The sequence below is a fragment of the Carlito syrichta genome, unplaced genomic scaffold (assembly GCF_000164805.1).
Source record: "Carlito syrichta isolate Samal-C Ts95f unplaced genomic scaffold, Tarsius_syrichta-2.0.1 Scaffold288250, whole genome shotgun sequence".
NCBI classification, from domain to species: domain Eukaryota; kingdom Metazoa; phylum Chordata; class Mammalia; order Primates; family Tarsiidae; genus Carlito; species Carlito syrichta.
The window spans coordinates 16,036-41,398 of record NW_007232346.1 but is presented as its reverse complement, the minus strand read 5'-3'; the positions used below and the strand labels follow the sequence as shown (position 1 = coordinate 41,398).

The 25,363-nt window shown below is 39.6% G+C and overlaps 1 protein-coding gene across 1 annotated transcript in view; it reads right to left on the bottom strand.

Moving 5' to 3' along the window:
• The window catches only part of CDH17 (cadherin 17), a 69,516-nt gene extending 48,182 nt beyond the window's left edge, over positions 1–21,334 (bottom strand). The window contains exons 1-3 of the mRNA XM_008053534.1: positions 21,231–21,334; positions 10,925–10,991; positions 6,219–6,317 (exon numbers count right to left, since the gene is read on the bottom strand). Coding sequence (XP_008051725.1) covers positions 6,219–6,317; positions 10,925–10,975 — 150 coding nt within the window. The 5' untranslated portion in view covers positions 10,976–10,991; positions 21,231–21,334. The remainder of the gene's footprint in view (positions 1–6,218; positions 6,318–10,924; positions 10,992–21,230) is intronic.
• Between the last annotated feature and the right edge of the window lie 4,029 nt (positions 21,335–25,363).

Genomic DNA, 25,363 nt, shown 5'->3' with positions numbered 1-25,363 from the left:
AGAAGGGTCACCTGAGCCCAGGAGGTCAAGGTGCAGTGAGCTGTGATCGTGCTTTGCACTCCAGCATGAATAACAGAGTGAGACTCTGACACAAAAGGAAGGAAGGAAAGAAGGAAGGAAGGAAGCATTGAAAACCAACAGCCTCACAAGCACAGCACCACAGTGGAGATAAGAAGGGTTTGAAATTTCCCAAAAGCCCCAACACCAAAGAACTATCATCATTTGACCTCTCTGGCAGTTCCCTGGGAATACCTACTTGCTGGGCTTGACTTTATTTGACCAGACTCAGAAGTCACTACAATTTTTCTTCTGAGACATTTGTTTAATATTACAGCTGCCTGAGGCAGTGATAATATTTGAAGAAAGTTAGCTGACCAAAACACTTAAAAAAAAAAATAAGTCAGCCAGGCTCGGTGGCTCAGCCTGTAATCCTGCACTTTGGGAGGCTGAGGTGAGTGGATTGCCTGAACCCGCGGGTTCAAGACCCACCTGGGCAACTTGGCGAGACCTCATCTCTGCAATAAACAAAAAAAATCAGCTGGGTGTGGTAGCGCGTGCCTGTAATTCCGGCTACTCGGAAGGATCGCTGGAGCCCAGCAGGTCGAGGCTGCAGTGGCCAGGAACAGCCACTGCACTCCAGTCTGGGCAACAGAGTGAGACTCCAACTCAAAAAAAAAAAAAAAAAAAAAATCAAGGAATGAGTTGTCTGTGGGGGGCTGCGAAAATCTCTGCTATATTTTTAGCAATCTAGAAAGCCAAATTCATGAGCAGTGCTGTGTACATGCCTGGGAAAGTTTGAGAAAGCCCAAATCTCTCACTCCTGGCTGACCTGGAGGCTCTGCTGAGCAGGAAATGAAGGCTAGGACAGAGTTGCAAGCTGCCTGCTACACTGTTGAAGGTGTGCCTCAACATGCACACAAAGTGTCTTGGTGAAGGCCAGGAGACTTATTGGTTTAAGGCATTCAAGGAAATCTCTGTCTAGTCATTATCTGAACCCTAAGCTAACTGAGCAGAGACTCCAGTGACCAGACATGACAAAGAATACAGAATTCACAGAATTAGTTCAAAAAGCCACCTAACAAACAGCAACAACAACAAACTCCAAGAAAAGAAAGATGATTTATAGAGTTGCCACATTATGTTATTTAAAATGTTTTATTTTCAGCAAATTATTAGGAGGCACACAAATAAATAAGAAAGTAAGTCCCATACATGGGGGGGAGGGGAGAAATAGTCAATAGAAACTGTCCCTGAGAAAGGCCACATGTTGGATTTATCAATTAAAGATTTTAAATAATCTATTTTAGATAGGTTCAAAAACTAAAGAAAATCATCTCTAAAATCTAAATAAAAGTATAAGAACAATGTCTTACCAAATAGAGACTATCAATAAAGACATATAAATTTTATTATAAAAATAGAACTTCTGGAGTTGACAAATACAATAACTGAATTGAAAAATTCATTAGAAGGGGCTCTTTTAAAATCAGATTTGAGCTAGCAGAAAAAGGAATCATCAAACCTGAAAATAGATCAATTGAGATTACTCACCCTAAAATACAGAAATAAAAAAGAATAAAAATTAACAGAGCCAGAGACCAGTGAAACACCATCAAGCAAAAAAACACATGCATAACAAAAATCCCAGAAAGAAAGAAAAAGTAAAAGGGGAAGAGAGATTATTTGAAGACAGAATGACTAAAAACTTCCCAAATTTAAGAAAAACACTAATCTATAGATCCAACAAGTTCAGTGAACTCCAAATAGAATAAATTCAAAGAAATCCAAACCTGGACACATGATAATCAAACTTTTTTTCCCCTGAGTTAGAGTCTCACTCTGCCACCCAGGCTGGAGGGCAGTGGCACACTCCCAGCCACCGCAGCCTTCATCTGCTAGGCTTCAGCAATCCTTCCGCCTCAGCCTTCCAAGTAGTCGGAACTACAGGCGTGCGCTACCATGCCCAGCTAATTTTTTATTTATTGTAGAGATGAGGTCTCGCCAAGTTGCCCAGGTGGTCCTCTCGCCTCGGCCTCCCAAAGTGCTGGGATTACAGGCTGAGCCACTGAGCCAGGTCTGATAATCAAACATTTGAAAGATAAAGAGAGAATCTTGAAAGCAGCAGGAAGAATCTTGAAAATGGATAGACATATCACATACAAAGGAGCCTCAATAATATTAACAGCTGACTTTTCATGGAGGTCAGAAGGCACTGAAATGACACAAAGTGCTGAATGACAGAGTGCCGGCAGCTGACAGCAGACACTCTGGCTGCTGTCTTGCCCACTGTGTCCTTCACAATGTATCTTCTCTTTAGTAAATCTATGTTTCTTAATTCATAACTGTCTTGATGAATACCTTCAGCCCCTGTGACTCTAGCCATACTATACCCAGCCTGCCACACATGGCAAATATATAATATGTACTTAATACATTCTGCTTAAGGAATGGCAAAATTATTTCAAGACACACAAAGGTACTTGGGCCACTCAAGCATTGACTAAGTGTGGAAGAAAAGAAAAGAAAAGAAAAGAGTGCCAAGTAAGAATTATAAATCCAACAAAACTACCCTTCAAAATGAGGATGAAATTAAGCTATATTACTACTAGATAAAACATACTTTAAGATAAAATTTATGGAGACAAAAAAGGATATTGTATAATGATATAAGGGTCACTCCATCAAGAAGTCATAACAATGATATATATACAGCACGTATATATATATATATATATATATATATCATACTTGTGCTTAACTGACGTCAAAATGTATGAAGGAAAGACTGACAGAATTGAAGGGAAAATATGCAATTCAACAGTAATAGTTGAAGATTTTAAGACTTCACTTTCAATAATGCATAGAACAAGTAGAAAATCAGTAAGGAAATAGAAGGCAACACTATAAGTCATCTAGATGCTATCAGACATCTAAAGAACACTGCCTCTAACAAAAGCCAATCACATGGAACATTCTCTAGGATAGATCATACGTTAGGCCATAAATAAGACTCAATAAGTTTAAAAAGGTTGAAGTCATACAAAGTACTCCACAATGGAATAAAATTAAAAATCAATAATAAAAGGAAATTTGGGAAAATCACAAATATGTGGAAATACTAACATACTCTAATAAACAACAGATCAAAGAAGAAATCAACAGAGAACTTAGAAAAATACTTTGAGATAGTTGGGCATGGTGGCTCACGTCTATAAACCCAGCACTTACGGAGGTGGAGGTGAGAGGATTGCCTGAGCCCAGGAGTTCGAGACAAGCCTGGGCAACTTGACGAGACCTCATCTCTACAACAAATCTTCAAAAAATTAGCCAGGTGTGGTGGTACACACCTGTAGTTCCAGCTACTTGAAAGGCTGAGGCGGAAGGATCACCTGAGTCCAGCAGATTGAGATTGCGGTGGCTATTAGTATGCCATAACACTCCAGCCTGGGTGACAGAGTGACACTTCTACTCAAAAAAAGGAAAAGAAAATACCTTGAGATAAATGAAAATAAAAACCAACATAGCATATCAAACCCTGTGGATGAAGATAAAGCAGTACTCAGAGGGAAGTGATTATATTTAAAAAAACAAATATCTCAAAGCAACAACCTAATATACTTTAAGAAACTAGAAAAAGAAGAATAACCCCAAAGCAAGAAAATAATAAAGATCAGAAAGGAAATTAATGAAACTGAGACTATAAAGGCAAAGGAGAAAATTATCAAAAACAAAGTTGGTAATTTTAAAAGATAACAAAAGTAATACATTTTTGGCTGGACTGACCAAGAAAAATGAGGCAATATTCAAATACTAGAATCAGGAATGTAAAAAGGGCACATCACTACAAATACTGCAGAAATAAAGAGAATATTGTGAGCAATTGTTTTCTAGGTGAAACGGATAAATTTCTAGACATACAAAAACAATTAAAGCTGACTCAAAAATACATAGAAAATTTGAATACAACTATAACAAATAAAGAGATTGAATTAGTAATCAAAAAATTTCCACAAAGAAAATCCCAGAACCAGATGGCTTCACTGGTGAATTCCACCTAACATGTAAAGAAGAATTAACAACAAACCTTCACAAATTATTCCAAAAACTAGAAGAATATCCAATATCCTGTCCTGATAAAAATACTCAACACACTAAGAATAGAAGGTAACTTTTCAACCTGATAAAGGACATCTAAGAAAATCCCACAGCTAACATAATACTTAATGGTAAAAGATTGAAAGCTTCCCCCATAATATCAGGAACAAGACAAGGATCACTCCATACATGGTTAATAAAATAAAATGAAGATGTGCCTAGCACATGATGTTCTTATCAGCTTGTGAAGTATAGTACACAAGTGAAAGGAATAAAAAACATCAGAGAATCCACCATCAAGTACTCCCTGGCAGGGCAGAGAAAGTAAGTAAAGGAGGAATTTAAATTTTTTGTGAGTCTGTTATAGACGCCTAACCAGTTCCTTGTGTCCTCCCTTTCCTCCTTCAGTTTGTAGCCAGTAGTTTTTTCTCCATGGAGACTTGATTCAGATCCATTGCTTCTGGGAGAAAACCTAAGCACCTTAGGGGTCAGGGCCCTTCCTGTCTCTGCAGCCTCCTCTCCCCACCCTCTCTTCCTGGCTCAGTCCTCAGCAGCCTCATGGCCTTCTGCCAGGCCTCTCTACGTGCCCCACCCTCTCTCAGCACAGAGCAGCTGTCCCTGCTGTGCCTTTGCTGAATTCTCTTTCCTCTCTTCTTCACCAAGTTAATTCCTGTCCGTGTCTCAACATAGTCACTGCTTCCTGAGTACCTTACTTCCTTAACTGGAGGGGTCAAGGCCCCTTATAATACCCTATATGGCAGGGTTGTGTGCACACCCCAGCCAGCTCATACTCTGAGGCCCTTTACACTAATCTGGTATCACATAAAAGAAAAGGCAGGGTTTGGTGACCCAGCCTGTAATCCCAGCATTTTGGGAGGCTGAGGTGAGTGGATTGCCTGAGCCCACGGGTTCGAGAACAGCCCTTGGCAACTTGGCGAGCCCCCGTTTCTACAAAAAATAAAAAAATTAGTTGTACGTGGTAGCACACACCTGTAGTCTCAGATACTCAAAGACTGAGGTGGGAGGATTGCTTGAGCATAGGAGTTCAAGGTTGCAGTGAGCTATGATTGCACCACTGAGCTACAGCCTGGGCCACAGAGTGAGACTTTGTCTGAAAAGAAAGAGTGAAAGAGATAGGAAAGAAGGAAGGAAGAAAGGGGAAGAGAAGGGAAAGAGGGAGGGAAGGAGAAAGAAGAGAGGGAGGGAGGGGAAAAGAAAGAAAAGAAAAGGGGGGGGGATGAGACATTGTTCAGCCTTTCCTTTGAGGCGAACTGTCTAGAACAATACTGTTGTCCCTTGGTATCTGCAGGGCGTTGTTCCAAGACTCCCATAGATACCGAAATGCACGGGTCCTTATGTAAAATGGTGTGATATTGCCATGTAACCTACACACATCCTCCTGTGCACTTTAAATCATCTCTAGAAAGTAGTTTAACAACTCTCTGCTGCCTCCCTAGTGTATAGGGTGGGGAGGAGCCATGGGCACCTCCCAGAGGCTCATCAAAGCATCCTCCAACAACTCTGGGGCCAACTGGTTGTCTGCTCTCCTTCTCCATTACATATCCTGGATTATTATTTAAAAGCTGAAGTCTCTTCCCTCACACCCACCAGCAGGCCACCCCTCATTGTGATGCCCTGATGCTTTTCACAGTTATCTAGCTAAATACTGTTTTACATAAGTGTGACTTGGCAATGGTCCCAGCTGAAGCTGAGAAGAAACAGTGAGGAGAAGGCAGACAGAGGCCATTCCAGTGCTGATTCCAAAGAGGTCACATCTTCAAACACTTCAAGCATCAGGCTCACTGGACAGCCAGCCCTGATGATCACATGGCCATTTCCTCTCCAGAGCCGGGTTCCCTTTCAACTCCAGGGCAGAGCCACAGGGACCAAACTCCCTATGGTGGGGGTGAAGCACTTGCCCCAGAGATGATTGAGAAATCAGAATGCAGGTACAACTCTTACGACCCTGAGGCCACTCATCTCTCTGTTTAACTTCGCTTCTGAAATAATAATGAGATTGCCATGCCTCTATTTTATCTCCCTATGCACAGGAGAAAAGGAAGTAAAAGTCCACCAAGAGAGCATACAAAATCAAGAGGACAGTGATCAAGGGGAGCCCTTACCTGGAATATGATTTGATTCTGATCTTGGCCTTCAAAAACAGAAAATGTCATGGGCTTCAGGGGTCCACTAAACTTCCCCTCTCGGCTGTATCCAGTTGTCTGTTAACAAAGACAGAGAGAAAATTAGCATCTATTATGAATATATGTCACCTGTTAATTTTATTAGGGCTTTCAGAATTGATATATGAAACATAGGATTCTATCATGGCTAAAAACATGAAATCTGATCAAAACAGACAGAAAGGGGTCTAACATTGGTTGAGGCTCTACAGGTCAAAGTAGCTTGCTGTGAGCTTTGCTTTGCTTTTCTTATTTGACTATCTGAGCAATCGCCCTGGGAAAAGAATATTAACATCCTCATATTACAAACAAAGCTTAAACACATCACAAAGCTTAACACAGCACACCTGCAGGTCTGACTGGGCAAAAGTTCATGGTCTCCCACAGGCTCACTCTGTATTCTAAATTCTACATGGTTTACACAAGATTCATGAAACACCTCCCTCTACTCTGATTATTTTATAAAGATATTTATGGCAGATTCCAACACTCTGGAGTGTCACAGTCACCTCAAGGACAATTGAAATGTATAAGAGAGAGACAAGAATATGCAGACGTGTTTGGTACAATGCTTCTACAACTCATAGTTACATGGTAAATTTTAGTCAAATTTGAATCTGAATTTGAACTGTAACTTTAACAAAAGCTTACTATTTTAACATTTGATTTGTTCTTTACATTCATTTAAAAAAAAAAATACTAAAAAACATAAAATGTTTACTTCAAACAGTAGCCCCATAATGGTTCTAAAATATAAAGACCCTAAACTTGAAAGTCAAACAGCCTCTGCAGACAGCCACACCCAGGCTGGGATAGTAGTAAGTGCAGCTGGGAGGGTAAGAATGGTTCACACTTGCTGAGTTAGTGCATGGGAGTCCTCTCCTATGCACAGTTAATCCTGACAACAACCCTATGGTAGTAAATTACTATTGTTAGCCCTGTTTTACAGGTAATGAGACTGAGATGCAGAGAGATTAAGGAATCTGCCCACGTAGGCTGGAAGCAGGATTTGAACCTCTGACCCTGAACCAACCCTCTCAGTCACTACCCATCAGTATTCCTAGAGAGAACAGAAACAGCCAGGACAACCTGGAGGGAAAGCTAGATACACTGGGTATGTGCACAAGGGTGTGACTCCCATTATTCCCAACCCCAGAGAATGGGGAACATCACGTGGTCCTCACCATGATGGCACCTCTGAAGACAGACACGAATCAGAGTGAAGCACACAAGAAGGGACAGCTGGTCATACACGCACTTAGGGACTCCTCCTAGGACCAGGAATTTAGTCAGCCACCTCCTTCATGGGTGGTTCTTTGGGTCTCCCATTAGTGTTGGAAAGCAGGGATGGAATAAGTTAGAAGCAGGAGTGTGTTAGGGCAAGTTGATGCTATTTGGAACTGGACAAGGAAAACCAAAGAGTTAAAAGAACTTGGTGGAGGTGGGGAAACAATTTGCTTTCCACTTCTTTAGGGAGAGCGAGTATGCTCTTGCCATGAAAACTGCTGCCTGCTGGTAATAACCTAAAACAATCAGTATGCCAGGGATCAGGGGAAAGGTCCTACACTATATCCCTCACTTTGGTGAACCTTGACAAAGTTGATACTGGATGTCTGGTAAAAGAGCAATACTAATGAGGATACAGGGGGCTTTGAAATCGGGTGTTCTCTCCCTTAAAGGTGTGGCAAGTCCTTGGATTAGTTGCCCCCAGGCCACTGCTAGCCTCTCTCTTTTGCTGCCTTATACCACAGAGGTTGGGAAGTCAAGTGGTTTCTTTCCCAGACTCCCTTGCTGCCTAGAAGATAGCCAAGTGACCCAGTTCTGGAGCATGAAACAAGAGGGGAAGTCTGCTGGATGGGGTGGGGATATGGGGGAGTCAGATCAAGCTATTGTTTTCCTAATTTAAAAAGGACAGCTGTTGCTGGCATTGCCCTTCCCCATGGTTCTTGCTGAGACAATGGACCTTGTGTCGCGTTTGTGTCCGGGGTGGCTGGCTATCAGGAATCATGAGATAACAAACCAACTCAAAAGATGGTGGAGCAAATAGAAGCCCAAGTCCCTGATAACATCACAGAACTGCTAAATATGCCCTAGATTGCCCATTTCAGGCTTCTGGTTATCTGAGAAAAATAAATCCTTATTTATGTAAAATGCTCTGAAGTCAAATTTCCCATTACTTGTAGCTAAATGCTAAATTCAAAAAGTAATTTTACCAGATTCTATCCCGTCTCCTCCTTTCTAAGTTTATCTTCCTTGGGAGCTCTTCTTTCCTTCCACTCTTCTCCCCACATCTTCTCCACCTTCATTAACTCCTCTGGAAGGCTGGGCACAAGAATTGGATACAGATGTCCAGGTGCCACCATGTTTGGTGCAAGTAAGGGTAGTGCCTTTTGTGGAGCTACTGCTTAGTAGCAAACTACTTTGCACTCATATCAGCAAGCCATCAGCCTTTCAGCTAGTCATACCAGTGTCCACAAACTACATTCACCAGGCAAACCTTACAAACAAGGCTGTGCTTTGCCTACACAGACAAGTTGGCCCACCCATCAGGAGAGAAGAATCAGGTTCCAGGGAGAATCAGTTCCAGGGTTCAAAGCTGGGTCCTCATATCAAGGCAATGAATCTCTTTCTTCGTGCCCATTAACATGGTCATTGGGACTATAAAAATTTCAAAGTTCATGTGTAACTATGAGTCATCAAGCCATATCCCCAGTACTGGGAAGGTTAGTGTGGCAGAGACTTGTAAAGGGACAAGAGAGTGGGTTTATGCAGGAGGTGGAGGAAGCAGCACCTGCCATCTTGCAAAACTCTAAAATAGGTGGCTCCTCCTTGGTTTCCCTGCCTCCCCCATTCAGCACCTTTTTTTGAACTCCGAATCACTTACTCGCTCTCTCCTCTGAACCCTGGAAATACATCTATACTGTATTTCCTGCCCTCTTAAGAAAACTCTTGGGAAAAAAGGGAAGAACCACTCACAGCACAGAATAAATAACTGACAATTGTTCTAAATTAGTACCTTTACTGAATAAAGCCTTATATGGAAGGCAAGAAGTTCCCAGTATACCTCCAGTCTTCATAGAAGAGGATTTGGGAGTAGAGGGTAGGTGGAGACAGAAGAGAGAAGTGATTCTATCCCAATACCCCTAAAATCCCCCTCCCTGGCTTCACCCAGAGACTGCTGTGCTTGTGGCTGTCTCCTGGGTGAGGTGCTGCTGATAGCAGTGGTTGGGCAGTATTTCTCACTCTAGGTAGAAATCCCACTAGGGTGAGAGTAGAGAAAGGAAACTGCTTTCACATTTCATCCAGGAAGAAAAATGCATGTGCCTTCTCAGACAAGAAAAAAACGAGCCCACTAATATCAAGTATTGTGATAGAGCCTTCTTTCTCACTTTCTTTCTTAGATCTTGCTGTTTCCTAGTATAAGTCCATAATCACATGTTTTATTTCACCCCTGTTTCTGGCAGTCTGCTCGGTGCTGAATCTGCAAAGATGACTAAACACAGTCCCTTCTTCATGGAGGTTAGGGTCATATGGATGTAGTTATGGAATATTTAAAATGTTGTAGTAATAATAGATAATATTTACTGAGTGCTTAGACTGTTCCAATCACTGTCCAAGAGCTTTATACATGCACTATTTCATTTAATCGCCACATTCCATAAGACAAATACTACTATTAGACCCATTTTACAGGGCAGAAACTGAAGTTCAAAGCTTAGATAACTTACTAAGCTCCTATCACTGGTAAGTGGCAACAGCAAGTTTGAAACCAGATCTGGCTTCACCACCACATTAGGATAATGTAGGTAGCAAAGGACATTTGAGAGAGTAGGATGAGGAGAGAGGTCAAATGTCTTTATACAGTCTGGGTTCAAGCTTGAGCCCCTGGGCTGTGAGGACACATGTTCATAAAATCAGGCGTGCAGTTTTCCCACGGCAAGAAGTCTCTGACAGCTTTACAAGTTTAATTCTATTTTACTCTGTAAATATTTTGAACTGTGTGAGCTCTTGCTTGATAACACAACAAATTTGGGGGCAAGCTTCATGAACCTCAGGAGATTCATGGATAAAACAAGGATGGCACCCCACTTGAGGGCTAGGACTCTCAAGTTCCCATCTAACTCCAAGCTCCAGAAACCTGTCAGTCAATAAGGCTAACTCAAGACATAGCTAACAACAAGTGTGACCAGAAAATGGCAAATCCATTTATGAGAAGAAAATAGAGGAAAGGTTTTCCTTGATGTTTTGGTGGTAACTTCATGATCAAAGTAAAAAAAAAAAAAAAAAGTCAAGATTAAGGGACACAGACTAATACATACAGATATCAGTATAACTTATTTCCATATTCCCTGAGCTGTACATGAACAGACAGATTTGCTTTAACCTTGCGCATTAAATGCTATTAACTTTTAGGAGCTGAGGGGAAAGTAGCACATCCCCTAGTTGAAGCACAGACACGTGATGTGGAGCCATTTCCCTAAAAATATTGCATGAGGACAAAATGTGTATCTGTCCTACACAAAATTTAATCTGAATAAGCTACCTTTTTTTTGAGTAATGATAATCACTCTTTTCCTGGTATGGGGTAGAAGGATGGCAGAAAATATTCTGGGAAATAAATAGAGAAGAATGCCCTCTTCTCTTACCAAATAAAGTATAAGAAGACACAAGGAGTGAAGATGGGCTTGAGACATCATGGTATTCTTCAAACTCCTGTAAATAAACCAGAGAGAAAAGTGGTTAATTATCAGTCTGTTGAAATCATATCTTTCCAGTCAGGAAGAAGCATTGGACAATATTCGGTTATAAACCTAGTAAAAAGTGACCCCTAAAGGTCAACCTCTCCTCTGTCACAGAGCCCCATCTTCCAGTAGCTTCATGATACCTCATCCACAGCAATGCACAAGTCAATATCTTGAAACATGCTGTGGTAATTCCATTTTTTTAACTGCTTCACACTATTGTGGTCTTTTCCATTTAAGAGTCTTAAATGATAGGCAGTGTCATTTTCACTCTTAGTATATGGATTGGGAAAATACCTGGGCAAACGCCCAGATAACTAGTTAAAAAATATTTGCGATTCTGATTCAGAACTGTTAATGTATGAGAATCCTCAAGTGGAAAAGAACAAGGAATGCTTTACTCAAGACCTCAAAGACCCTTTACTCAAAGACCTCACCAGTTGTCTCTTTGGTCTTCTAAATATTGTTATTACCTGTGAAATACATCTAAGAAAAAAGGTACTTCTTAGTACTCCCAAAGAGACCAAAAATGAACCCAGACTCTCTTTATCTTCTCTTCTATTCATTATTATTTTTTCTTTCTTTCTTAAGAATTCACATTTCAGCCAGGCTCGGTGGCTCAGCCTGTAATCCCGCGCCTGAGCCGGCGGGTTCGAGACCCGCCTGGGCAACTTGGCGAGACCTGGTCTCTACAATAAAAAAAAAAAAAATCAGCCAGGTGTGGTAGCGCATGCCTGTAATTCCGGCTACTCAGAAGGCTGAGGCGGAAGGATCGCCGGAGTCCAGCAGGTCGAGGCTGCGGTGGCTGGGAGCAGCCACTGCACTCCAGGCTGGGCGACAGTGAGACTCCAACTCAAAAAAAAAAGAATTCACATTTCACAAAAATCACAACCTTCACCCTGAGATATGTCATGACTAACTTATTTTAAGATGTGAGATATATTTTCCACATAGCCTGGAAAGCAGGGATGCTGCCTATCACAGTATTGGGTTGCCAAAAAAAAAAAAAAAACGAACAAAAACACCAAGGAAATAAAAAATGTGTGCATTTCATTAAAACTCTAATCACTTTATTATCTCTAGGAACTATAAGTGCTCTGGTTTACTTCTTCATCTTTTTCTTTATTGTTTAGTTTTTCTATATTAACATATATCACCAGCAGAGAAAAATGTTCATTAACATTTTAATTACTCTCAAACTTTTGACCCTGAAAAATTTAAATGCCTTACATTTTGACAGCCTGTATTTGAGCTTTTAAAAAGGTAAAAATGCTACCCCATTTTAGCCTCACCAATGTTCTGGAAGATAAAGAAAGAAACAAGTATTTATTAAGCATCACCTTGGGGGCAGATGCGTGGAGAAGTCTTGATGTTTTGGTGATAACTTTTCGTGATCAAAGTAAAACAAAACACCAGAGTGGTACATCTCAGCCTTTGACTAGCTGTGTGGCCATGCATGTGCTACTTCACCTCCCTGTGCCTCAGTTTCCTCATATGGAAAATACGTAATAATTGCTTAATAATAAGTGTGTGCTCCTATAATTTTCTCACAGATGCAACGAGTAGGGAATTGTTCTTCTCATTTTATAGATGAGGAAATTGAAGTTCAAAGTCGAGCAATTTTCCTAAAGACACACATCTAGGAAGTGGCACCGCCTTGGTCCAACCAGATCTGTCGAGTCCAAAGTTCAAAGCCTCTTTCAACTCTTTCTAGTGTACCCTACATTGTGCAATATCTACATAGACGTAGATGTAGGCATAGACATATATCTATTAATGCGTATATGCTATATAAATTAAACAACTTTCCCTGAGGCCCCATAGCTATTTTAAGGAAAAGCTAGGATTAAAATCTTTCAGGACTCTGAGATTTACAAACTCCTTGAATGTTTAAAAACTGATGTTTGCTAAGTGGGCCCTGAGCACTAGTCACGCTAGTACAAGGGTGGGACTGGCAGATATTGCACACTGCTAGGACAGAGAAGAAAGACGGAGGGGACACGAGGCCACACACTGGGTACCTGGTCCACTTTTGGGGGTGAGAGGGCCAGTTAGAAGCCCAAACTTCACCTGCACATTGCCTCCTTATTTAGAAAATTCCCACTTGTACCCCACAACTCTAAAATAAATATATATATATGCCTCACATTTGTATATCTATATGCCTTACACTGATTTATTTACATATATACATATATATAATCTCAGGGCAGGAAAAAAATTGAAAATTAAAAAAATAAAAATTAGTGTTTGCCACAGAACTCATTTGGTTGAAATGTCCAAGCATCATTTTAGAATGAACTCATAGTTAAACACGACGAGACAGTTTTCAATAGATTTAGGCTACCTATTTGGTTTGGAAACACATAGAAACAAATAACAACCCTAGGTTCTAGCATATTGCTAGATGAAATATATATATACAAATGAATAAATTGGCATTCTTAAGTCTAACTGGTTTTTGTTAATATTAATAAAATGCACATGATCAGCTATTAACCAATATTTGCTTAATTGACGTAAAACATGCAGACAATATTTGGGGATCTTTCTCCTCAAACTCCTAAGCATTCAAGAGCTTTCCAATGCTGCTCTCCACTCTCTTATCTCCCACTCCTTTCCACACCCAGTTCTGCCCATTCAGATGGACTTTGCACCCTGAGCTTGCCTGCTGCCCAGCTTTGTGTTTGTTGCTCTTCCCACCCGGCTTGAGGCCTGGCCCAGAGAAAAGGGACAATGGACACTTGCTTCATGGGGTCAGGTTGAGGCTTTCCTTTCTCATCACTGTTTCTACTTCTCCTCTAGCTTCAACTTATTCATTTAATTAAAAACCATTGAACTAAGCTTCTATTCTGTGTCAGATACTGTGCTAAGAACTGGGGTACCAAAACAAGGGATACAGAGTCTGTCCTCATGAACTGGGATCTAAATCCTGCTTCCTTCATGAAACCTTCCTTGATTTCCAGCCAGGAGATTATTCCTCTTGAAGCCCCTCCTGACAACATTTTGTTATCATATATTTACCTGTTGGCATAACCGCCTCTATTAGTAAAGAAAATCCTTCAGGGCAGAGGCCTTATTTTCAATTAGTTTTTTTTTTTTTTTAAACCTCTCAGGGCTCTTTATATGATGTCTTGCATATGTTAAGTCCTCAACAGATGTTTGTTAAATTCTAAAACATTTGTAATTATCTAACACGAATATCTTATTAATTTGTTCTCATCTATAAGAATTTAAGAATAAGCATAACATGTTAAGGGAAACATTTGAGATTTAAAGCTTCATTTTAACACAAAGTAATACACTTTTATTGCTAATGAAAAGGGTGGTTTCTCTTTTAAATACACTAACAGAGTTCTGCTCAATAAATAGCTCAGAAGTAGTTGAAATATATCATCTTTCCCTGGGCTGATTTTTTTAGCACTTTTCATCTTCCAAAGAAATACAAGTTAAATGGTAGAAAAGCAACTAAAAAAGAGTATGAATGCCTTATTTTAGTCAGAAGCTCAGACAAGCCACTATCTGTGATGTTTGAATGATATCCTAAAAAGTAAAAATGCACTTATCTTTTATTATATCATTTACATTTAGTCTATCCCCTCACTTTAAAAAGAAGTAATTACTTTCCACTCCTATGTGTAGAGTGCTGAGATTTATTTGAGGGCAAATCTACCACACATGCAGTTGTTAGGAGTGTAGACCCAGGAGTTAGCATGGTTCCTTTGGGTCCCAGCTTCTCCACTGACTGAATCGTGACCCCATTTACTCACTTTAAATCAGGGATTATAATAATGTCTACCTTTGGGACTTATGAGATTCAATGCATTAATATTTGGAACAGTATAATCAAACAAGAATTCATTCTGCCACCCAAGTTTGCTTAGTCAAAACTTTAAACATTGTCCAGCAGGGCGTTTCCCTTCACAATTCCCAGCTTTCAGGGGCCTGCTAATGAAAATATTCCAGAAACAGCCCCCACAGCACGTCTTCATGACCAAACAAGTCAGCAAGACAAAGCCTTTACCTGAGTGGTTCAAAGCAAGCTACACTAATGCTAGGATTATATCAGATTTGGGTCTCTCAAACAAGTCTTATCTAGATTTCCTCCTTACAAAGTCATAATTCCACTAATGCATATCATACCCCGGGTCCTGATAATGCTGAAAAAGGAAACCATCCTTTACAACTGAAATTGCCCGAAACCACCAAGTCATACACATGTAATGGGTTTCCTCACAAACACTATGAGAAAGGATTGGAAGCGATTTCCAAATTCGGTGACATTTTATCTGAACAACCTGAAATAGTTGGTTCAACTGTCTGCAAGGAATTTTTGCAATTTGTCAGTGTTTCCCTCAGGTACAAGGACTGAATTCAGGTATTTTCTATGGCAATTATCTGAGAGGTCAAGCATACCCTTAGCAACACAGGGGGTTTTTATGGGAGAAAAAAGAAGTTTTGAAAACAAGGCCTCAGTCCCAAAAATGTGGACACCCCTCACCTAGCAGACATCACCACCACCCAGGGCCTCTGCTTGCAAAGGGGGACTCAGGCCTGCTGACCTTACTCTCCAGGGGTACTGTCTTCATTTAGTTTACCACAGCCCAGAAAACATGGAAATCCCTCTGCATCCTGAACTTGTGTTCAACCAGGCTAACACCACAAAGGCAGTTAACATTTACTAAAAACAAATTTGCCATACACCCTGCTAAAGCTTTCATATGAATTTCTTACTGATTTCTTAGAAGAACCCTATGAATCAGATCTTACCACAGTCTACCTCTTAAAGATCAAAACTCAAAAAAAAAAAGACCATAGAAGCTAAGAGACTTGCCCAAGGTCATACTACCAGGCTAATTTTCATCCCCACCCCCACCCCCCCAAAAGTACTGATAATGAAACACCAAGTATCATTTAATCCATTCCAAAAATTTTAAAAAGTGTTTTTTCTTTTCTCTGTCTTTTTTTTTTTTTTTAAACAACATAGCTGTTCTGTCTCTTCAGATTGCTGACATGACCCACTCCCTGCCTGGAGAAAAAGGCTGCACTTGCCTGGAGGGTTTTGTTCCTACAGCAAATAGATTCCTGTGTTACACTGACTCTCCTCATTTCTGAGTTTTCACCCCAGGAGTCTCCTCTTTTTTAGCAAGCCAAGTGTTATGGGTTGAATTGTGCCCCTCTCCTCAACAAAAAATTTATATGTTGGAACAGTCTTTACAGAGATAATGAAGTTAAAATGAAATTATTTGGGTAAGTCCTATTCCAATATGGCTGATGTCCTTAGAAAAAGAGAACATTTGGAGACAGACTCGTACCTAAAGAAAGAACATCGTGTGAACATAAAGATGGCCATTTACAAGTCTAGGAGAAAGGCCTGGAAGAGATTCTTCCTTCACAGCCTTCAGAAGGAACCAATCCTGCTGACACCTTGATTTTGGACCTCCAACCTCCAGAACAGTGAGACAATAAGTTTCTATTGTTTAAGTCACCCATTCTATGGTATTTTGTTATGGCAGCCCTAGTAAACAAACACACCAAGGAACTCTGGTCTTGATAGCTTAAGGCACTGCCATCCCAGGACAGGGGTGGCCTCCAAGGGGGGTTTACTCAGTTATTTGATACCCTGTGCCCTTGGTATCCCAGGTGGCCCACTCAAAGTTTTACTGATTTTTCTTTTTTTTTTTTTCCTGGGCTCCAAAGCTTCCAAGCGTCTTTAAGACATTTTTAGATAGTCTTGCCATTTCCCTATTATGTGAGTAAGGACAGGAAATTTCTAGGTCCCAGATCTTCAAATTTACAAGTCAACACATAAGCATTGATTTTTTTCCCCCTTGCAAAAAGCTTAGTGATGGACAAATCTTTAAAAGAATCAGTCATCTCTTATTCTTTTGGTTAAAAAAAAAATGAAGAACTTTGAATTAAAATAACTTACCTAGCACTAAGGTTGAGTCATACAGCTCCAAAGAACAAAGAAGGTGCAAAAGGAGAGGGCTGCAAGATTTGTTTTCAATTATCATAATGTAGTAGGGGCAAGAAGGAATGTGACTAGAATTCATACCACCAGGACCAAATCATGCCAAATATCCTGTGTGCCATTTATTTTTCCTCTGCACTGTATCTTGCATAAATTATAAGGCAAGGTGAGGTTGGAATAAGGACTAGAAGGAAATCTCTTTCACACTATTGCTCATCAAGTAATGCTCACATCTGTCACGCCCATCTTTTCTGTCTGACTCACAAATCTCTGGCACCAATTGCATCACTAAAGCTTTAGAGAACCACAGGAGGTTCTGACCAATTGACACTTTTGATAAATTAAGGACCCAATTAAAGTGGCCATTAATAAGCTAGAAACAAGCTAGCAGGCATAAATTTGGGCTGCTGCCTCACACTTCAGACTGATTAGGCCACCTGAGGAGGGAATGGGCAGCTGGATGGTTTGTTTTTAAAGCTGAGAGGAAGGGAGGGAAGGAGGGAGAAAGGGACACACATGCCCAATACACACATAAACACACAAGCCTAAACAATTTTTTCTCCCATTGAACTCCACAATATAGATAAGCCAATCTTTCAGTACATGAAAAGCTAGATTTATACATACGCAAAATTGGAGGTGAGTACTTGTTCTATTAACAGGTTCATGAAAGGAAGATAGGCTCATGGGAGGAGAGATGGTTCCCTGGACTTAAAGTGGTATAAAAATATATGATCAATTACAATCTCAATGACTAGCTTAATTATTCATATTAAAGAAAAGAATAATGAGCTCTAAAGAATATTTGAGAAATGCAGTCATGCTCATTCCTGGTTGACTTTTATTCCACTCAGCACCCTCCCAGACTAAGCAATGATGGGTCACCTCGGGAGGAGAGGCCTCTCCACAGAGTCCCCCAGGATGTCCCAGCTCTGAATGTAAGGGAAAACAGATGGCTATCCCACAGGGTGCTTCCCTGATGTCATAAGCTGGTAGACAGTAAGGACTCCAGCATTGAATTCCCTGAGGTGTGGAGGTCTGCACTTCAGATACCCACATAGGAATGCTGGGGATAAACTTTCTTTCCTCCATATTTCGCAGAGCAAAATCCCGAGGGTCTTCCCTAGCCTGAAGAGAATTGGAATCACTGTTTCTCATAAAAGTTGGCTTCATTATTTTTGACAAAGTGTTCCTTCGCATATCACACAACATTTCTTCATGTGCTGCAAAGGGTACAGATGAGCATTTTGTTAAGATAATAAAGGAACACATTCTGGCCCTAGAAATACAATAGGAAGTAAATCTAACTTAGAGTTCATTCCATAGAATTTAAACAACAAAGAATTGTTTTTAAAAATGTTTGCTGCAAAACTAGTTCATTTACAAGGTGACTGGTAGCAAGAATTTTAATGACAAAAATGTGCAGTCATGCTTACGAAAGGCAGGCTAACATTCTTCTTTCTGTAATTAAATCATAACTGACAATTGGGATGTGTAGGAGAGTAAGGGAAAATTAATTTAGTTCTACTTAATAAAGGGTGCCATACCATTATGAAATCTCATTCATGAATTTTTTTTTTTTTTTTTTTTAGAAAGCAGGATTTATCAAGAGGACAGAAAAGCTTCCACTGTGGAAGGGGACCTGAGGGGGTTGCTGAATTTTTTTTTAATAACTGAAACTTAAAAACATAGAAAATGCTCAATCAATGCAAGCTAAGTTAAGCACTTTGAACAACTTACTTCACCTAAAAAAACAACAAAGCTATAGCATGGGTCCCGTTATTATCCTACAGTACAGTATCCTACAACTATCAGATTAGGCAAGTATTTCATTTCAAAAATGAAACTTAGCGAAGTTGGAGAAGGGGGTGTCATTCTGAATGCAGAGACCAACAGAGAGCCATTTGACGAAATGGCCTTGTGGCAGGAAGGTATGTTCATCTTTAGTTCAAATATTAAGAGAACAAATTTGTCATTTTGATTTTCTTTGTTCCTTGCTCAAGAACTACAAGTTCTAATATTTTAAAATAATACAAATATGGTAGAAAATTATTGACTCAGACCATCACGGACAAGAGAATTCCCTGTCAGTCTTACACATTATTTTAAGAGAAATTAAGTTTGTTTGGGTTTTTTTGTACCATATATATAACAACCAACTACAGCTCAGTCTTTTACATATTGCTTACATGAAAAAACTATCTTTAGTATAATTAAGACCTTGATCACTGGGTGGATATCTGTTTTTATTAGATTAATATCTCTCACACCTAAGTAAACATTCCTGTTTGTTCACACAAGTAACAAACAGGTAGATAACAAAATTCAGCGTGTCTTTCCTTATTTAGATAACCAATGAGCAGGCTACAGAACAACTGCTCCATTCTAAATTTAAAACCAGAGATTTCTGAATGAAGGCAATGTCATGCCAATGAATAAATAGGTATCTCTCTACCCATGTAAACCAGCATCTGCATAAGCACTATTTGTGGGCCTTTGGAGAAAGGATAATGCCAGCTTTCCTTCTCAGAGTCAGCCCTCTTGACATGGAAAAAAAGTGGGAGCATACTCTCCTTTCTACATATTTCCTTTGACAACGAAACAAGAGGTTGAGTGGCTGCCAGGATATATTTTACCCTTTTTTTAAAGACGGAGGAGGTATTAGCAATGAAACCTATGCCTAGAACAGCAATGTCTTTTTTCAGGGGTCATCGCAGTGAGTTTCACAGGATGCCACACCTGCACCTCACCTGAAGACTTATATGGGAGCTGTCCCAGGGGCTTTTTAATAATTTTATTTTAAAAATAAAGCAATACTTGATGGTTTTATTATCTTCTTATGTTTTTGGATCCCTCTTTGTTAGCATAGAATTAGTTGCTTTCTTGTGCAATGGCAGATGTTGTTTTGTGGCATTACTGATTTTTTTCTTTTTTTCCTAGAGAAGGAGACAGCAACTTCTCAGTTTGACTTGAGTCACCTACTTGAATTTTCTCATGGAAAGGAGCCCTGACATTCATTAAATGTTTACCATGTGCCAAGCAATGTAGTATGTAAGCTCTTTACCAACTTACCTAATTTGCTTCTCACAACTACTGGGTTAGGCAAGCATTTTGGTTTTATAGATGAAAATATTAAGGTCCAGGGAGTGGAAGAACACTGCTCAGTGCCTGCTGGCTGGGAAATTATGAAATCGGCCTCACCCATCTGGCCAACCCTATGGACTCATAAACTACATACCCTATGATCCACTATAAACCCTCACTCAGTACAGGACTCATTTTGTTTCCTGGTAAGAGCTGAATATCGTCCATTTTCCTTCCATCTAAACATGTGTTTCCTTCTTCTTTCAAATGCCTTACTTGCTATTTCAGTTTTAGAACACAATAAAGGCAAGAGAATGAACTGTCCTTCCAATCTTCTGCTTGGCATCCCTTACAACAGGGAACATCTGTCCTTATAAAGTCATTCATAATAAAGAAAAAATACCAAGGCAGACACAAAAACTGGACCATTGAGGATACCAGCAAGCTGCACATAACCTAACATTCCAAGATAATCACTTATTAGCAGGTGGTACACCCACCACCAAGCCCAAAAACTCTCCCAGAAGCTGAATGACATGCCCTTCAACCTTCCTTTCCCAGTCATGAAGGAAGGTTTATCTCTCTGTCATCAGTTCTTATTTCAGCAATGTCAAAAAGCCTTCTTTTCTCTTCTGCACTCACCTTTCTCCACCGTGCCCCAGACAATACTAAGAATTCCAAATTGAATCCTGTTCTCAAGAAATAGACAGAATGCTCTATTTCTTTTGAGAACCACATTTGAGAGATGACACACTTTGTGAGAATGCGATTCCAACCTCAATTTCTGTATTAGAAGAGTCCCAGATTATCCTAAGGTTAGGCGCTTTTATACATTAGTCATAAAGAATAGGTATAACACCTATTTAAACATCAGAGGGTTCAATCTTCCTTTTAATTCCATTGATTTCTTGATTCAACCAAAGCCACTTCAACAAATTAATTTGCAAAATACAGACTAATGAAAATAAACCACAAAAGAAATTGTACTCTGCCAGCAAAATGTCACACCAGGAACAACTTTCCCTTCCCTGCAATGCCCATCTCAAGAAATAAATTTTGTCTGGCAATTTTTTTAAGCATCCCCTCTCCAATCTATTTTGTCATTCTGGAAGAAATACACTATTGACACAGTTAAAACATGTCAGTCCTTACCTTTCTGTAAGTAACTAACAAAACGGTGGTGAAAAGTTATGTCCTTCCATTCAGTTGTTGAGACTCTTGCTACGACTTGAGTATCTACCAGGGGACACTCCCTCCTACTGGTTTGCCTCCCAGCCTCTCCCTTCACCCTCAGTCAAACATTAACCATTAACTTTTTTTTTTTATTGATCTTTGGGAACCACCAGGTATCATAAAAGGTATCATTCCATTTACTCCAGGAAAGAAGTGAGTTTGTACCAGAAGTTTAATTCACATTGACTACATCTCAAAACAGGTTGCTAAATTTACGAATTGTAGGTGAGTTCATGAGAGGATGAGAAGTTAGTGTGTGTTCAACCATCTCTAGAGTGTGAACTCCACAACATCAAAGAGTTTTGTTCATATTTTGCACCCCCAACATTTAGCATTGTGTCAGCACAGGAGACTCAACTGGCAAATATTTGTGGTGATTCCATCTCAAACACAAAGACAGAGCTAGGGCGCCAAGTCCGAACAATGACGTGGTTCATTGATAACCAGCCACAAGAGACATCATAAATGACTCAGAAGACACAATCCAGCTATGCCTGCTTCTGAAATTCAAGGAGTCTTTTCAAAGTCTACATGAAATAACCAGTAGTAGACGTCCCCCCTGACGCAAACCAATAAGTCTTCCTCCCTCCACAATTAAGGAATGGATTTACCTAAGATCAAGTTATTTTTTCCACTCAAATTGAAGTTTCCAATTAGCCAGTTAAATCCAATACCACAAGATTTATGAGGTCAAAGCCTCTTTGAGATTGATTCCCACACTTCAATCGCCCCAGGAATTCACACAGAAGATGAGAATCAATGTCATCTTTGTGTTTAATGTGTCACACTTTGCCCCATTTCTGTGAACCTTCTGATGTGCATTCCTGGACTTCTCCTGAGCTAGGGTTGTGTTTTTTCCAGGTGTGCATCTGGCACAGTGAAGGATTAGAGCCCAGCCCACTCTCTAGAAGAACTCCCTCCTTCCAGATCCCATGAGAAGGCTTTGTGCGAACTTTAAGCCACTAGTGGGAATAGACCTCATTTACCTTAGGGACCCTGAAAGTGAAACTGTCTAGTTGCATACCAGCGGTCAGCATCCTGGGTGAACCAGTGGGTTCAGCAAGGGCCCTTCTTCCTCCATCTCACCGCCAGCACAGCTATGTCTTGGAAAATGAGGTCAGTGAGGCTAAGCATTTCTCACATCCTTAGCACCTCTGCCCTCCCATTAGCTGAATAAAGAGACCATGTTCTCCAAAGTCAAATAGCTTCCATTGGCCGCATGTTTCACTTCTTGAAATCAATGACAAGCATCTCATCACACGGCATTGCTCTGAAAGAAGTGTGTTTCTTCTTTGTAAATTCTTTAATAGTATATATTTAAAGCGTTTTTAATTTTTTTTAAAGAACGTACATACATGTATCATCCTTTTTCATTATTATTTTTCAGCAACATTCTACAACTCTGTTCATGATATATTGGTAGATCAGTTAAAAATATGTTTCTCAGTTAATCTTTACCACGTGTCTAGGAAGTAGACTCCAGACTATAGAAAATGGAGGAACAGTGAGGTTTTACCTCCTGCCCAAGTCACACAGCCTGTCACTACACAATCAGGACTTTAACCTTGGTCTGTCAAAACGCAACCTATTCACTGAACTATAGATTTTGCCAGATTATTTTCCTTCTAGCTCCATGTGAGTAATTAAAAATCCATAGGCAGAAATCCCTCTGAGTTCATTCTTGTTGGGAGATAGCCAAGTTCTGACATGGGGCTTCCCTGCACATTTTATGCTGCCTCTAACTTCCAGGTCAGAAAATCAGGCTGATTAAATTCTGAAAAGGCCAAAACCATCCATCAGAGAAATTAACAGGTGATTACATCTCTGAATTAAAGAGGCTTTTGTTGTACTCAATAACAGGTTAACATGATTCTGAAAACTATTTATATATTAGTTACACCGTTTATCTGTCCTTCCAGATTAAATCCAAAGATTAAGAGCATGCATGTTTCAGGATGAACACCACTGCATTTCAGGAACACATTTTTATACAAAAGTGAGACATTGTTAATTCAATGGTTTCGTACTAACTTAGTAATAAGAATAATAGGGGCCAGGCATGGTGGTTCATGCCTGTAATCCTAGCACTTTGGGAGGCTGAGATGGGATGATTACTTGAGCTCAGGAATTTGAGACCTGCCTGGGCAACAGAGTGAGACCTTGTCTCTACAAAAAATTTTAAAAATTTGCCTTGCATGGTGGTATGTGCCTGTAGTCCCAGCTACTTGGAAGGCTAAGGTGGGAGGATCATCTAAGCCCAGGAATTTGAGTCTGTATTGAGCCATGATCATGCAACTGCACTCCAGCCTGGATAACAGAGTAAGACCATGACTCGAGAAAAAATAATAATAATACTATAAATAAAGAAAATGTAGTTGATAAAAATTACTGATTCCATTTATTTAAGCAAAAAAGATGATTTTTACAATGAAAACAAGTGAACAATTAAAAGGTCTTGGGCAAAACTTTTGACTAATAGCTTCATGATGATGAAAACATTTCAGCACTTTTGCCTATATTAATGTTTTAACCATTCCTCCAACATTAGCCCTATAAAATATATAAATAATTGATTTGTGGACAATGCTAGCTAGTAAGGAATAAAGTCTGGATAGTCTCTCAGACAAAAACTATGAAATCTTGGGATTAGTCTTAGTATGTCACATTTATTTATTTATTTTTTCTTTTTTTATATGTCACATTTCTAATATTTGTATTCTTTTTTTAAACCAAATTATATGTATTGTTTACAGTAGTAAAGGACAACAAATAATGTACAAATTGATGAATATTTGTATTCTTTAAAACTCAAAGTAAATGGAATCTGAGAGAGCTAAGCTTTTCCATTTTGTATGCACTGGCATTTTAATATGTTCTTTGTATGTGTTACATGTCATGAATTTTGAAGACATTTTGTCATAAGTGTCAACACACAAGACTCACCTAAAAAAGCATATCATAATATTTTTAATTACTTAATATCTGTCTTACTCTTATTCACTCAGTGATGGCAAAAACTTTTTCTTCCCTTGGAAATCAATAAATACTTGTTAGCTACCAGTGTGCTGGCTCAGTCTGTAATCCCAGCACTTTGGGAGCCCGAAGGTTCAAGACCAGCCTGAGCAACTTGGAGAGACCTCATCTTTACAATAAATCACAAAAACTAGCCAGGCATGGTGGTGTGTGGCTGTAGTTCCAGCTACTTGGAAGGCTGAGACAGAAGGATTGCCTGAGCCCAGCAGGTAGGTCGAGGCTGCAGGGGCCCTGAGCGTGCCACTGTACTCCACCATGGACAACAAAGAGTGACACTCCAACTCAAAAAAAAAAAATACTTGTTGGAACTAAACTTTTTTCAGTTATTTAATTCTATAATTTCACATAGTCAGGATTACCTGTGGGCTCAGCCAAGGTTGATGGCAACTTAGACAAGCCAATTATTTTGCACTCCCTCAAACCAATATTTTATAGCTTTTGTTCTACATGTATTTAGTGGAATGAGGTGAAACTAATTTTCTGCTAATCAATGTCTTGTGTTGAAGCAGAATCTTCCCTAATTACTTCTGCTGGCCAGGTCAGAGTCCATTTTCTGATAAATTTAAGCAAAACAGTTCCCACTTTCAAGTAACTCTTACACTTATTTCTGGAGTTTTGGAGGTCTGGGGTTTTTGGTTATTGAGTGGCATTTTTTTATTGTTGGGTTTTGTTTTGATCTTGGCAATTTTCCAAAGAACACATTAGACAGTTTTGTGATGCATTCCTTCTAATAATCATTGTAGTGCTATTTATTAATAAACATATGCTGAATGAAAAAAAGAAAACTCTGCATTAAGAACATCAGTAGAGAGATTTAGCAGTTCACTAACTATAATAAAGGTTGTTTTATTTTTTAAAAATTATTATAAGATTTAAAACTTAGATAAAATGAATAACTGGTTTTAAATAAGAAACACTGAATCATACATCTTAGCTGACAGCCATCTTGTACTCGTCTAAAAATATATTTAATGAAGGCAGCTTGAGGCTAATAACGTGGTTTTTTGCCTACTATCTAC